The sequence below is a fragment of the Peromyscus leucopus genome, chromosome 9, assembly GCF_004664715.2.
Source record: "Peromyscus leucopus breed LL Stock chromosome 9, UCI_PerLeu_2.1, whole genome shotgun sequence".
NCBI classification, from domain to species: Eukaryota; Metazoa; Chordata; class Mammalia; order Rodentia; family Cricetidae; genus Peromyscus; species Peromyscus leucopus.
The window spans coordinates 60,230,098-60,244,669 of NC_051070.1; the positions used below are offsets into that span (position 1 = coordinate 60,230,098).

Below are 14,572 nucleotides of genomic sequence, written 5' to 3' on the forward strand. Positions count from 1 at the left end.
AACCACTACCAAATGTAGATTGATTTAAGTAGAAGTTTGGTGTTGCTGAATTGGACTTCAACCTCAGAGATTCTACTGTGTATTAATTAAATATAATAGCTACCTCTGATTTCTTATATTACAGACTAAGAACTTTCTAACTTGCTCATGTGGACAGAGGCATTTACAGGAATAATGTTTTGTCAGTGCCTTCTAAGGTCCACTATGTCCCAGGGCTCTGTGGGGCTTCTCTCAAGAATGTCCAATAACTGTGACAAGGCACTTGTTCCCTTGTTCAGGGGCCATGGAAACCTTACCTGGCAGACTCTAGCCTGTGTCTAGTCTATAAAGAGGAGGAGCATCACAGAAAAAATTTTCTTCCATGTTTCCAAGTGAAGCCACAATTAAGCAAGGTCCTTAATTTATCCTCACACAGATGAAACAGCCAATAAGAGGGTAGAGGGAACAGGGATTCTTTCCAAGCCCAAGTGACCCTTGAGGACCAGATGCTCAGTTGGCTTTGACAGTAAAAAAAACAAACAAAAAAATAATAATTCTGGCTACCTGCATGGTCTGAAATACCTACCAGGAAAATATAACCAAAGACTACAGTGATTAGTAGTTTTTTTTTTTTTTTTTTTTTTTTTTTTTTTTTTTTTTTTTTTTTTTTAACAGTTCAGGGGAATCATACTTACATATGAGGTGCAGTTTAGAAACCTGTTTCTCTCTAGTGATTTTCTTCTTGGTAAGGGAACTGTTTCCCAGACCTTGGCTCCATGCAATGCTGCAGGGCTTACTTGTAGCCAAGAGAGACAAGCCCACCATCGATTTAGCCTAAATATCAAATGATGGTTAAATGTCTTCTCTTTTTCTAGCAGCCATCTGGAAGGGACCTCACACTGTAGTTCCAGCCACTCTGACAGTTACCACAATGCTTGAAACAAGATACAGGGTTTGTCACTCTAGAGTCTAGTTTTTGGGACCAAGAGCAACAAAGAGAAACTCACAGAAGCCCTGTAGCCCATCAAGAGATTTTAATGGGCTTTTATTTGGACATTTATGTGGTGATATTGTGTTCCCCAAAATATTGTGCACCCTAATAAACTTATGTGGGGTCAGAGAACAGAACAGCTGCTAGATATAGAGGCCAGAAAATAGTGGCACTCACACCTTTAATCCCAGAAAGTGAGCCTTTAATCCCAGGGAGTGAGGCAGAAAGCAGAAAGATACATAAGGCGTGAGGACCAGAAACTAGAAGCTTTTAGCTGGTTAAGCTTTTAGGCTTCTAGCAGCAGTTCAGCTGAGAGCCATTGGGATGAGGACACAGAAGCTTCCACTCTAAGTTGTGGCTGGTTCTGCTTCTCTCATCTTCCAGTATTCACCCCAATAACTGGCCTCAGGCTTGATTTTATTAATAAGACCTGTTAAGATTGCTGCTACACATTTCTTTCTTTCTTTTTCTTTCTTTCTTTCTTTCTTTCTTTCTTTCTTTCTTTCTTTCTTTCTTTCTTTCTTTCTTTCTTTCTTTCTTTCTTTTCTTTCTTTCTTTATTTATTTATTATGTTTATTTTATGTATATGAGTGCTTTGTTTTCATCCATACCAGAGGAGGGCACCAGATCTCATTACAGGTGGTTGTGAGCTACCAACCATGTGGTTGCTAGGAATTGAACTCAGGACCTCTGGAAGAGGAGTCAGTGCTCTTAACCTCTGAGCCACTTTTCTAGCTCCTATTTGGACATTTAAATAATGTACTCTGGAGGCTGGAGAGATGACTCCATGGTTAAGGGTACATACAGGCTGCTTCTCCAGAGGCTCTGGGTTTAATTCCCAGGACCCACATGACAGATCATAACTGTCCACAACTCCTAGGTGAAGGGATGTACTTCAGTGCTTCGAGGCTGGAATAAAAGGCTATATTCATTCTTAAGATGCCTCTGAGTCTTCTTTCCATGGAGTCTCTTGAACCCACACACAGTTACACCCACACACACACACACACACACTCCGTTCTCCTCTGGGTGACATCTAGGATTCACAGCTTGCCTGCCCCAGGCCTCTCCTTTAAGTTCTAATAAATTGTCCAGAATGTAAACCAGACCTTACTCCTGTCACGCTAAGCTGTCCCACATTTGCTCACTGACTCTACCCTCTCCTATCAGGCAGATTATGTCTCAACTTCAGATCTGAAAGGCTGTATTTCTTTAGTTTCCTGGAGGACACGCCGTGCACTAACAATCACACCTCAGGCCCAGAGTTAAGCTTCTTTGTAGAGCATGGTCAGTCAGCCGGGGCAGGACAACAGCCTGACTATAGCTGAGGTTTCATGAAGGAGGTGGGGAGTGTCTGATGATGTTTGTCACTGACATCTCCAGGCACTGGGGTGGGGTGGGGGGAGGCTGTTTATTCTACTCAACAGCAGAAGCAAATTTCCATATTAGCTGCCTGCCTGTTCCATGCCAGCCTGTCCTGGGGCCACTTTTCCTCAGTACCCTCTGGCTGAGTGACACTTAGGGATGCTGTAGCCTTTCATGGCTGAGCCACTTAGGTTTCATTTTAAAACACCTGCACAGCCACAGGCTTGAATCTCCCTGGGATCACCTAAAACCAGCGGAACCAGGACTGATGAGCTGTTTCCTCCCCATGGAGTAGGGGCCTGGATCCGGAAGGGAGAACCTCACCCTCAAAAGCAGAGCTTTGCTCTCAAGTCTGCCTCGTGCACAGCCAAGAGCAGGCACATGGGGTGTCCCTGTGTCCTGGTGAGCATGGTTATTTTTAGGGTAGATTGCATACGGCCTGAGATGATGGCGGGCACGTCCAAATCATCTGGGTCACCTCAACACCACCCAGGACTTGGGAAATTATGAGTGCACAGGGGAAATGAGAGCCCTGGAATTATCTGGAAGCATCTGGAAGGCTGGTGAAGCAGAAGTGAAGGACAGCATAGCTCTCTTCTGGATCTGCCACCAGCTATGACGTCATATAACTGTGACCCCAGGCAGCTCGTGGGGGCTCTCTGCACCTCCCCAAAGTGGGAAACGGAAACCATCGGCAGGCATGTGACTATACCATACATCCAGACACTTTGTCATCACACTGTTGGCAAATGAGGGAACTGAGGCACAAGAGGCCATGCCCTCCGAGATGCTCTTGCTGCAGCTCTGGAGAGCCAGGCTCTCTCCAACACACTACAGGTGCCTTGTCCGTCAATGTGTGTTAGCAGATTTAGCGCCTGTATAGACAGACACTCCAGGATTCACCCCAAGGGATGGAGACATGGAAAATAATGCTGTTCATCACAGTACTGGTAAATGGAGATGGGATTATTAATCACAGAGCACCAGCACAGAAGACATCTGTTTGCCCCCACTCTGCTTCCACTGATAAATGTGCATGGCAAAACAAAGCTGTCTGTACCATCCCATCAAATGAAGACACCTGAGGCCATTTTACTTTTTGAGGTGGGGGTCCATAGGTAGCCAGGCTGGCCACAGATCTATGAGCCTTCTGCTGCAGACTTCTCTGAGTGCTGGGGTTAATATAGGTGAGAGGTGCCAGGCCCAGGCAGGTATCACATTCTAAACAGTACGCACAGGTCCTAGGATCTCCTTTCTGCTCCAACCACATTCCTCTAGGAGAAGGTATGTATTGGTGCTGGCTGCATCCCAGGGACACGGTGTTGTGGCTTTTCCTGGGGAGGGACATCCGTTCACCTCAGATGGGGCACCAGCAGCCCAAAGAAATGAGTCTATGGAATTATTCACGGGGGCGTGGGTGACTCAAACACAGAGACATGACCCAAAGCCCACCCTAGCCTGGGTGAAGACACAAGACAGAGAAACTGTCATGGAGCTCCTGCATGCCTTGCAAGCAGCTCAGCTGGCAGGCAGGAATCTTCTCTCTCCAGCGCTTCCTGCTGCCTTTATAACCTTGGGGCCAGGTCTTGTGACTCTGGGGACTTACATGACTTTCTCCTCCTTTCAGGAAGGGTGTCAATTGGGAGAAAATGGTTCCACAACTAGCTTAGGGGGTTGCCAGTCTAGGATATTGACAGCTTCCTGTCATATGCACAAGAAAGACATTCTTGGCTGTCTGGGAGACTAGGTGTGGAGCTCTGTCCTCTGGGTATGAAATGAAATTGATCAGGTGTGATTACTTCCATGACTCTCCTAAGATGGTTCCATTAACATCACCTTATGGGGGAGGAAGGGGTTCTGAGCTTCCCCCAGCCTCCATGATACATGAGTCAACAGTTACTGGGGTGGGGGGGTGTCTCTGTGGTATAACTGCCAGTAAGTTCTCACGCTCCTGTAAGTAATACCCACAAACTCACTGGTTCACTGGGTTTGGAGGGCTCCTTTCTCTGGTGGGCCATTACCCTCTTTATATGGGGTGAACAGAAGTGGATTTTCTAGAGAAAGTCACATGATGCTGAAACTAAGTGGAGGGATTGGGACTCTGAGTTTCTCAATTCTTCTTTCTTTGTGTAAAATACTTGGTTCCTCCTCAGCCGGACCCTGCTTCCTCAACTGCAAGTTTACCACCCTGAAAATGCCAACGGTAACTCGTGTCTACACATTCTGTATCTATGAAGGCCACTGTTGGATCTGACATCTGAGTCATTGGGCATGTGGCCATGTGTTGTCCCCATGTGAGAGGAAGCACAGATCACTGCTGGTGCCTGTCTGGCCAGGGGTCCTAGAGGACCGAGTGGACCCCAGTAGTGGTCACCTGTGGTCTGAGAAGCCCAGTAGAAAGTTTCAGATTTCTTTTTAAAAGCTCAATACAGCTTACGTTTTCCATAACAAATGTTCTTCTTTTATCTGTAATGTAGAAAATGAGGCCTGTCTTGGATTAGATGAACTTTCTCTAAAATCCTAAAATCCTGAGAACTCTATGCCCCCCCCCCCCCCCCCGCCGGCTTCTCTTCTGCTCCTTGGCTTCTTGAGGGATCTGTTTTGTTCCCCAATACCTTCTACTTGGAGACACCGCTCTGGGGTCTGATGGGGACAGTGCTGGCAGAGTGCTGTGGGATCCCTTGTGCATCTAGAGTGCTAAGGGTACCAGTGGGCCAGGGACAGGCAGGGCAGACACCAGGTGGGCGCTGCCTCTAGCTTCGGAGCTAGGTATGCTGAGATGCAGGGGAGATGGAGTCCTTTCTAAAAAGAAGCAAATACCAACAGTTCACGAAGTCCACAGCTAGGATCTGAGAGGCTAGGACATTAGGGAAGGATGTTAATGTAGGAGCCTAGGGTGGGAAGCCGATGAGTTTATTGGAGTTACTTGGAGAGCATGGGCAAGTCACTGGCAGCTGCAGAAATGGGGCGATCTTTCGGGCATGGGCTGGTCCAGGTGCAGGTGCCCAGAAACCTGGGGGACACGGGGACCCAACACACTCCCAGCCCTGACATTCAGCATTTTCAGCTCAGCCACACTTAAGGCCTTCAGAGAAAGGCTTTCTGGAATCAGTTCTGAACCGTTTAGATATATGCTTTTTTGAAACAGAGGACACTTTACGGTCCCACTTTATTTACTTGGTATTTTTGGCATTAAGAAGTCAAACCATACAAAATCCCTTCCTTTGCAGACACACACTCTAGCCCACCTCCTCCCCTCAGGTGAAATGTCAGGGTTCCCAGCCAGGCTGAGGGACACACTCCCACAGCCCAAAACTTGTAGGAACCTCACTGCTCAGTGGTTGATTTCTTCACTGTGTCTTCCTTCTTGGTAATGAAGCAGGCTGACACAGCAACTTGGCCTCAATGGTGTGCCCTCCCGACCATGACACCTGGCGATGGAACTTTCTCCTCTGTTCTGATTGTACCTAGGACCCCTAGTGAGGCGATTCCTTCAGCTGTTCTGGCTGAGTTTTTGGAAGTGATTGAGCCTTAATCTTAATCCCTTTCTTATTTATCTTGATGAACTTGATGCGTCCTCTGAACACGTGAGCTGCCCCTGGTCCTACCTTGGTGGTGGATGTCTGGGAAGCTTACCAAGTCCTGTGGGAGCAGCACCTGGCCAAAACAGGAGCTCAAGGGCAGTAACTGACCTTGTTCCTGTTCAGAAGCTCTCATTGTTCAGGTTTTATGTTCCTACTGCGGCAGGGTGGAGATCCCCCCCCCCCAAGAGAACATGGCCTCAGGCACAAGCCAGTCTCTTTTCTTTGGTGTCCTCTGGGCTCTAGGTCAATGGAACTGTCTCCAAATGTCCCTCTCATACCACCCGGCCCCAGCTGCTGGTCCCTAAACCTACCTTGTTCTGGCCGATGGAAGAGGAGCTCACGGAAATTGTCAAATGGGACTGAACTAGGCCAGGCCACACCAATGGGACCAAGAGCAACCAAGGAAACGCCAGCGCTGTGGACTAGAGGCCTGAAAAAGAGGCTCCTTTCCCAGGGGTGCCACCAAAGCACTGAGGCCCCAGGGCCTTTCATGTTTCTCGTTTATTTGATTTTCTAAGATATCGAAGTGTAAGACTCACTAACCCCGAGTGTGAGGGGGCTCCCGAGCCCACAGGCTAACCCCTGGACAGCTGCTTCTGTGCCCGGACAGAAGGCTGTATACTGTTTGGCTGTGCAGGTCTCTGGAAGACAATCCACATTTTTCAGCGGCAATTTAAATAAGGCCTGGCTGTAAAGCTTTGAGGACTACCTGCTCTTTGGGTGATACACTTAAAAAAACAAAAATAACAACAACCCAAACCTCTGCATTTCAGCTTCTCTTGGAATCTGCTTATACGTGTTCTTGGTGGTCAAGGTAAATTGAACAAGCCTCTACATTCAGCTACGTTCCTCCACGCAGCTGGACATTCCCATGCTGATTGACTGCTAGGGAACACCGAGGAAGGGACTTCTCTGTATGAACCTGCTTGGAGGGTATGTGCCAGACTAGCAGGAGGGGTGCAGCTGAAACCATATGTCTACTGCCTCATTCCTCCCGTGGGAGGAAACCTGTGCTTCCTGCTGGGCTGGGCTTGGGTGGCACTGTCAGGAAGGACAGGGACAGGGGCTTTGGAGTACTCAGGTCACCCTGCCACACCCCTCCCTAGCTCTTCCTCACAGGGGTCCCTTATTTCTTAGTATCTACTTTCTTCTCCATAAAATGAACCTCAAGAGTTTTCGTTGAGGTTCCTAAGTCTATTTACCTCAAGGGTTTTCAATGAGGCTCCTGACTCTGTTTACCTCAAGGGTCAGTGAGGTTCCTGACTCTATTTCCCCTCAAGTTCTTGGTCTTTACTTGGAAACTCTACTGTGAACAGAAAATGCACCCTACATTAAAGAGAAACACACAGCTGCAGCCCACATGCTGAGCTCAGACTGGCCAACAACGGCTAACCTAAGACGGTAACTCTTCTTGAGGTCTACACATAGCCAGGTGTAGAGTGATCTGGAAACTTCCCCATCCCTCCTTGATGGGTCAGAACCATCAACAGTTGCTAGGTGTATAGTTACACTTGACAATGATGGGACCAAGATGGTAGGCAGGTGTTCGGCATTTATTCTAAGCCACAGAGGCCACTGCTCTGGGAGCCGTACATTGGAATAGGCTGCACATACATGAGAGGCTGGGGGCAGGACAGGGTAAACAAGGCGAGAGAAACATTCACAGTGCCGAGCAGCATTTGCACCGGATACAGTCATCTTAATGTCACAGAACAGTCTCACTCAGGACCACCTCATCACATTCAGGAGGTCAGGATCAAGAGTGGTGGGTCTGGTTGGTGGAATCCAGTGGCACAGAGCCCAGCAATTGCCAGAGGGAGTTGGCTAGAACCACTATGGAGAGACCCGGTCTAGCTTCTAGCTTCAGGCTCTAGAGCATGCTTAGCTGAGCCCTTGCCTAACCTAATTCCTGATTTTTCTGGAAAAAAAAAAGATAACCATAAAGTAACAGACCTATGGCAGCCACATCCAGATGTGGGCCCAGGTGGCAGCTGTGCAGCGGGAAGAAGCCAAGCCCTGGTTACGGTGCAGCATTGGGCAGGCCCGGCTGAGGGGTTAGTATCTTCCCAGCTGTTCAGTTAGTAACAGTTTCTTACACTTGTCACGGAAGACTTTTCCCTCCCCAAATGACAACACCTTGAAAACACCACTTGAAATGCAAGGCAATGGCATAAATCTCAGGCACACACACAACAGTGGCAATGGTGACGGGGGTGTTTTGGTCCATACTTCACACTGGCATATGCTCTGAACGAAAAGGCTGCATACCCATCGAAATGATAACAAGTACAGAAGCAAAGAGCTCAAAATGATTTCCCTTTAAAAAAAATCACCCTCTCATGGATCCCAAAAAAAACAATAAAAAACAAAACAAAACAAAACCAAAAACCGTAAATATTTAAATCAAATTTGAAACCTTTTGACCAATCTGAATTTCCTAAATCCTTTGTCTCCCTAGTCAGATCCTCTCAACTCCTAAAGGTGGACCCTTGGAGGTATCTTTTAAATGAGATAGAAGTTCACCATTTTTCTAAAACCACACCGACTAGGTCCTGGGTGGCAAAGGCCAGAAAGCAACCGCCCTGGTCTGACAGTGTTTTCATATGCCCGAGTGAGGCTGCCTCTGGGACTGGTGACAGTCAGGGTTAGTCCCGGGATAAGCAACGCTCGGAGTCAGAGTCAAGTCTAGAAGGGACCGAAAGCACTCCAGCAGCATTCATGCCTCACTCCGAGATCTGATCTCCTTTGACGACAGGCTCTGGCCTGGGAGGTCCAACAGCACACACGGCTGTCTGTGTTAGCCTCCAGGGAACCCGGGGTGGGAACCCGGGGTCAAAAGGTGAAAATGCAGACCCAAACCCCGCAAGGCTGCTGTGTAGTTCTCGGCTGTCCAGCTGAGCTACAGTTTACAGGAGCACACGGGCATTCCTGGTAGGACCTCACAGCCTGAAAAAGCGGCAAACCGATGAACTTGAGCGTCATTTCATCAAGGTATTGAGTATCTACCTTTATAACAGCAAAAATTTAACCTAACATTATTTTAAAGGAAAAAAAATAGAGCACTTTGGAAAAATGCTTTTTTTTTGCTTTAAAATATAAATCTTAGTGAACAAGCTCACTTATATACAAATACATATATATATATTTAAATCTATGAAAAAGCAAAACCAAAGGCCCCATTAAGTGAATATTTCTGTGTACTAGCTGTGACACATAGTTCAGAGCTATTCTTTTGCTTTAAAGTTAAAATTCAAGCTTTTAAAGGATTGATGTTAAACAAAAATACAGTATACTTTTAAAATATGACTCTGAGATGCTAAGAAGGTGGTGTCTCACAAGGACGGATGCTGTAGGCCTGGACTCAGTGGAGCAGCCCTTAGCCAGCAGGGCAGTGGGAAGTCTAGGGCCCTGAATGTGTGACTCAACTTTGTCCCTGGGGTGGTTGGTGTGGTATGACACACAGGGCTTGTTGACAAACAGATAAATGGGACTACCCACCTTTGGGAGAACATGCACCGCTCAGAACCACAGGGAGGCACCGAGAGTTACGTCACATGTGCTCGAAACAGTATCAAACCTGACTCCAGAGACTTCCTGCCCCAGGCAAGGGGGCTGCCCCTTGTGCCTACTCACTGTGCTATTGGTAATATCAAAAGCCACTGTTCTTGAATGTTCTTGGAGATTCTCTTGTTTACACCTCGGCTCTATCTAACTGCCTGGTGTGACAACCTAGGAGATCTCAAGATTCTCTTTCAATGTTGTAATTTCATGAATAATTCAAACAATTAAACGAGAAACACATTATGTTGACTGGGCTTTCATAAAATGACACAAAATCCCAAATAGTTATTTCCAAAACCATTTCTTGCTAAGGTGGAGACCCAGGTGGCTCTGTTAAATGCTTTCCTTTGGAGAAGCTAGCCGGGAGATGTTTTTCATCCACCAACTAGGAGCAAACTCCGTGCACACATGGTCTCCCTGCTTCCGAGCATGGCTGTACTCACTACCATCACCAGAGCTGAGGTTCCCACAGCAGAGGGGGGGAAAAAAAAAAAAAAGCAAAGTGCAAAGCGAACAGGATGACAGATCTGTGATTTTTGACTCAGAGGAGAGACAAGCCAAGCGCTGAGCCAGCGCGCATGCCTGGTGGATGAAGCCTTCTTTTTCAGAGGATGCTGGGAAATCTATCAGCACCAGCAAGCCTTTCTCTATGGGTTAAGAACACCAGGCAAACCCAGGCATCCACAGTGCATTATTATGTGCACACATAGTTGTTCTGATACACTCTTCTCAACGAATTCAGCAGCCACCTACCTAAGAGGAAAGAAAGGACAGAGCTGTGGAAACCTTGGTTACCTGGGATGTACAACCATGATTTTCATCACTGTGAAGTTTCAACCTCTGGGGACTCTTCGGGATGGGCTGTAGCTGGAGGTGACTAGAGAGGTGTGGAGGGCCATCCAGCAGTGTAAAAAGTGTTCTAACGAAGGTAACCCATTTCCCAGGAGTCTGAATTCATCTATACATAAGTGGGAATCCACACAGGTTTGCTGGGTGCCCTCGCCTCGCTTTCCTAATACTGTATTCCCTCTCCATATGCAGTCAGGCTCCAGTTCCGGGAGACTCACTTCTTACTTATTTTATTACTGATTTCCAATATACAGTTCTCTACAACTTGCCAAGTGGCTGTAGACTCCAGCAATCAACTCTTCCATCAATATTTGAGTATTTTAGCTCTGACTCCCTTTGCAAAGCTCTGTGATGGAGTGATCATGCAGAGAAGACCCAAACCAGTTATGGTGGCCTGACTGAACCTAGGTGGCATTTCACAGAACAGACGGTTGAACCACAGTGGCGATGACTTCCTGGAGCGTGTGCAGAGTTCTGCTCTCACATCACAGCTGCAAGGGGCATGGCTCTGGGAGGTGTACACCAGCCCTGCTTCCCAGTGCCAGCCAGCAGAAGTGGTTCTGGACGCCCTGTCCTAGGAAGCACTCTGGGTTGTTAGTGCTAAGGGTGGTACCCAAGAATGGTTACTACTGCCTCCTCCAGAAAGAGAAGCAAGAATGACAATGGAGAAATTGCCTTTCTAGAACAGGACTGTAATGTCATTCAAGTACTTCCTGCCAGGAAACACCTGTTAAGTCAGAAGTGAAGAAGATACCGTGACATGGAGAGTCAGGGCATGCAATCAGGCTGTTTACCCACGAGCCTTGGACCTGGCAACCTCACTGGTATTCCTGACGGGTGAGCATGTGTGACGACGTGACGTGCTTGGATGGGCCAGTTTCCAGGCACAGGCTCGCTACTATTTTAATGTACCTTGACATTCCAAAGTGAGTCCCCACTGCATCTTAGCAAGATGGGCTGATTTCCTTAGGAGAATACTGTTTGCTTCTTAGTACCTCTGTTTAGATCACATGCTGGCTTCATAGAAAGTATACATTATCATAAAGATGCTTAAATACCTGGTTTTAAAAGGGAAACTAAATATGGATGGTGAAGAGAGCAGGATTCTAATCTTAAAGTAATAAACGTTCACATTCAGAGGCAACACCATGTAGAAAGATGCACCTTCATGACACTTAATTCTGGAGCATGGACATTTCTGTTTGTCTTTCATGTCATGAATAAAGGGAAGCTACAAAAAAAAAAAAATCAAAAAACCCAAATCCCCAAAGTCCAAAATGCAAAAGGCTCAAGCAGCCCTCATTGAATTCAGAAAGACACAGGCACTGCAGGGCGAGGCTGAGTCACGTGACCGGTGTGTGTCGGGGGGCTGACAGTGGACAGCAGTTTCTGGAAGCCCTCCCTAAGGGGGCGACGCTGAAGCGGAAGCTCAGGCACTTCTGACAGCACGGCTCCCCACAGGTGACTCAGGAGGCCCGCATCAGACGGTTTTCCAACTCCTGTCTGGCCACCAAAGCAGAACACCGGAACAAACCGGAACCGTCCACTCTGGCGAGAGGCAAGTGTGGCCGGCGAAGGAGGAGCAGAGAAAGGCTCTCTCTGGGACACGCTGAGGTGAAGAAAATGTCTTACACGACACAATACCTTCAACAGACAGTTCTCTCTCTTGTTTTTTGTTTTTTTTGGACACAAAAAGCAATGAGAACAATGGAGGCTGAAACACAGAAGCTTAAACATCCCACACAGATTTTCCAATAGACTCAAAACAATGCAGCACAGCCAGGCTGTATAAACCATTTGATAAAAAAATATCTTCTTTTATGTTGTAAGGGCAACTGAAGAGTCCTGGGTGTGCTCTCCCACCGGTTCACTGCGACAGGCCGGGGAGGCACACATCCACTGTGAGCCGCCTTCAGTCTCTCTTCCTGCTCATATGTGTACTTTGCTTCTCCTGTAATGATTTTGGGCTCAAACAAGTGTCTCTTTAATAAAAACTATTTTCTCGTCCCTTGGAGAGACATCAGGACACTACTGGGGTCATATCCCACAACTGAAAAAAAAGAGAAAAATGCCAAGGATGAATTACGATCAAACAGTACTGAGGATGAACAATGTTTAGAACAACCTCAATTCAAAGTGGGCTTTTGTCTTTTCCCAGTTAGCACACAGCACACAGCATACAGCATACAGCATTAGCCTGACTTCTACATGAGGGCAGCTACATGTCACTCCAGCTAAGGCAGATCAGATCCACTAAGGAGAGGAGCCAGCACACCCCGGGTATCTTTCCACAAATTCCCAGATAGCCTTCCAAACGATTCTCTAAGACATCAAAAGGGAAAGGCCAAGGCCTCAGAGCTTGAAGTTACTTCTAACAACTTCATTCTGTTGCTGCTGCCCCTGAAGTAGGACAGGATGACGGAGTTGGCCTTCTGTCCTGGGCCTCTGCTATGGCTGTGAATCCATGTGGCTTCTGAGTCTTGGATAAACACTCTTGGAGTAATTCATCTCAGCAGGAAAAAAGCTTCTGTATGACTTGGTAACTGATTCCAGGTCTGCCTTCCAACCTACATTCAGTTCAAGACCACCTGCTTCTTAGAGCTTTCCAAGCAGCTCCCCTCCCTCTGGGAATCCTGGTTATTGTCACTCATGTTACATTTGTGACTTTTGCACATGCGACTTATTGTCTAGTGTGTGTGAAAGTTACAGGACAACTTCAATCACCGCTCCTCAGGAGCCATCCACCTTGTCTTTTGAGATAGCGTCTCTCACTGAGACCATGGCTCCTTGACTAAGCTAGGCTGCTAGGCTAGTCCTCTGGGGGACACCTGATTCCGACTCCCCAGCTCTGTGATTAAAAGCATTGTCATCATGCCTACATTTTTTTTTTTTAAATGCTCAGGTCCTTGCAACTGAACAATCTCCATAGGTTCCTAGTATTGGTTTTTAAAGATCATATCCTAAGGAAATTATGCTGCAAATCAGAGTGATGAGTGCCGTGGGCTCTTGACAATGCTCACTTCCGTGGATAACCCGAACACAGACAGCCTCACAGATCCTCCTGTCTGTATACAAGGCCGGCAATAGGAAGCTTAACAGGAGGGCATCTTACCTTAATCACTTTGTCAGTTCCAGAAGTCAGTAACCATCCCCTGGTTGCATCAAAATGCACGTGCACAATGTTGTGCTTACTGTCATGGAAGGTAGCTGTGGGCGCACGTCTGGAAGGAGCAATACCAGAGTAAGAGGGGGACATGAATGAGAGGGATCCGGGATGACTTAGATCCTCCTTTTTAGCCTCCTGGCTAACACTGCTTCACTGTTAGGAATGCTCCTGCTCTCACTCCTGGGTGATCTGTTACACGGTTTTAGTACTCTGTGTGTGTGTGTGTGTGTGTGTGTGTGTGTGTGTGTGTGTGTGTGTGTGTGTGTGTATACACGCACGCACACATGTCCAGATCAGAGGACAACTCTCAGGAACTGGTTCTCTCCTGTCAGCGTGCGGGATCCAGGGACTGAACTGAGGCTGTCAGGTCTAGGCGTGAGCGCCTCCATCCACCGAGCCGTCTCATTAGCCGTGACATGATTTAACAAGGAAACAAGGGAAAATGATTCTTCTGGTCTCCAGAATAGGGAAGATGAATGCCCCCAAAGGCCTTCAGGAAAGCGTTCTGTTGTGATGGCATCCATGCAGATCTCTACCTGTGCCTTAAAGAACTCTTTCAAAGACCACAGCACCTTTGCCAAGTCTGTGTTTAGGAGGAGGGAATATACTCTAGCTTGGCCTATTGTTTTTTAAAGGTGTGGCTGTTAAAATGCCCAAGACACCATTGTCTGTCAAACTGAAAACCACCTATATTTTCTTTCCTTTCCCACTGCTGTAAATGCGAATACTAGTTTTTAAAATGATATTAGAAAATTCCACTAAGTAATATATATGAATGTGTGTGTGTGTGTGTACATGGCCAAGCAACATAAATAATATCTTAACACATACACACACAGACCACTGCTTATCCTGTGTCCTTGGGCCTGTGGCTTTGCTGCTGATTTTAGTGATGAGGCCCATTGGCTGCCTCGGCACTCTATAGGCAGGTCTAGAGTGCTTGCCAGATGAAGCAGAAGAGCCAGAGGTGGAGCTGGGCAGGCCAAGTAGACCTCCTCATCATGGTTCAGGGTCTCTACACTACTGTGAACACTCAGAAGATGACTGTCTCTTAGCTTTAGTTGAATCTACAGGAAA

General features: G+C 47.1%; 1 protein-coding gene across 2 annotated transcripts in view; it reads right to left on the reverse strand.

The window, feature by feature from the left end:
• Positions 1-10,543: 10,543 nt before the first annotated feature.
• Positions 10,544-14,572, reverse strand: part of Wdfy2 (WD repeat and FYVE domain containing 2) — a 144,345-nt gene continuing 140,316 nt past the window's right edge. For both annotated transcript variants that reach the window (XM_028884167.2, XM_037208470.1), the window contains 2 exons: positions 13,442-13,550; positions 10,544-12,379 (listed from right to left, as the gene is read on the reverse strand). In XM_028884167.2, the coding sequence (XP_028740000.1) occupies positions 12,350-12,379; positions 13,442-13,550 (139 nt within the window). In that variant the 3' untranslated portion in view covers positions 10,544-12,349. The remainder of the gene's footprint in view (positions 12,380-13,441; positions 13,551-14,572) is intronic.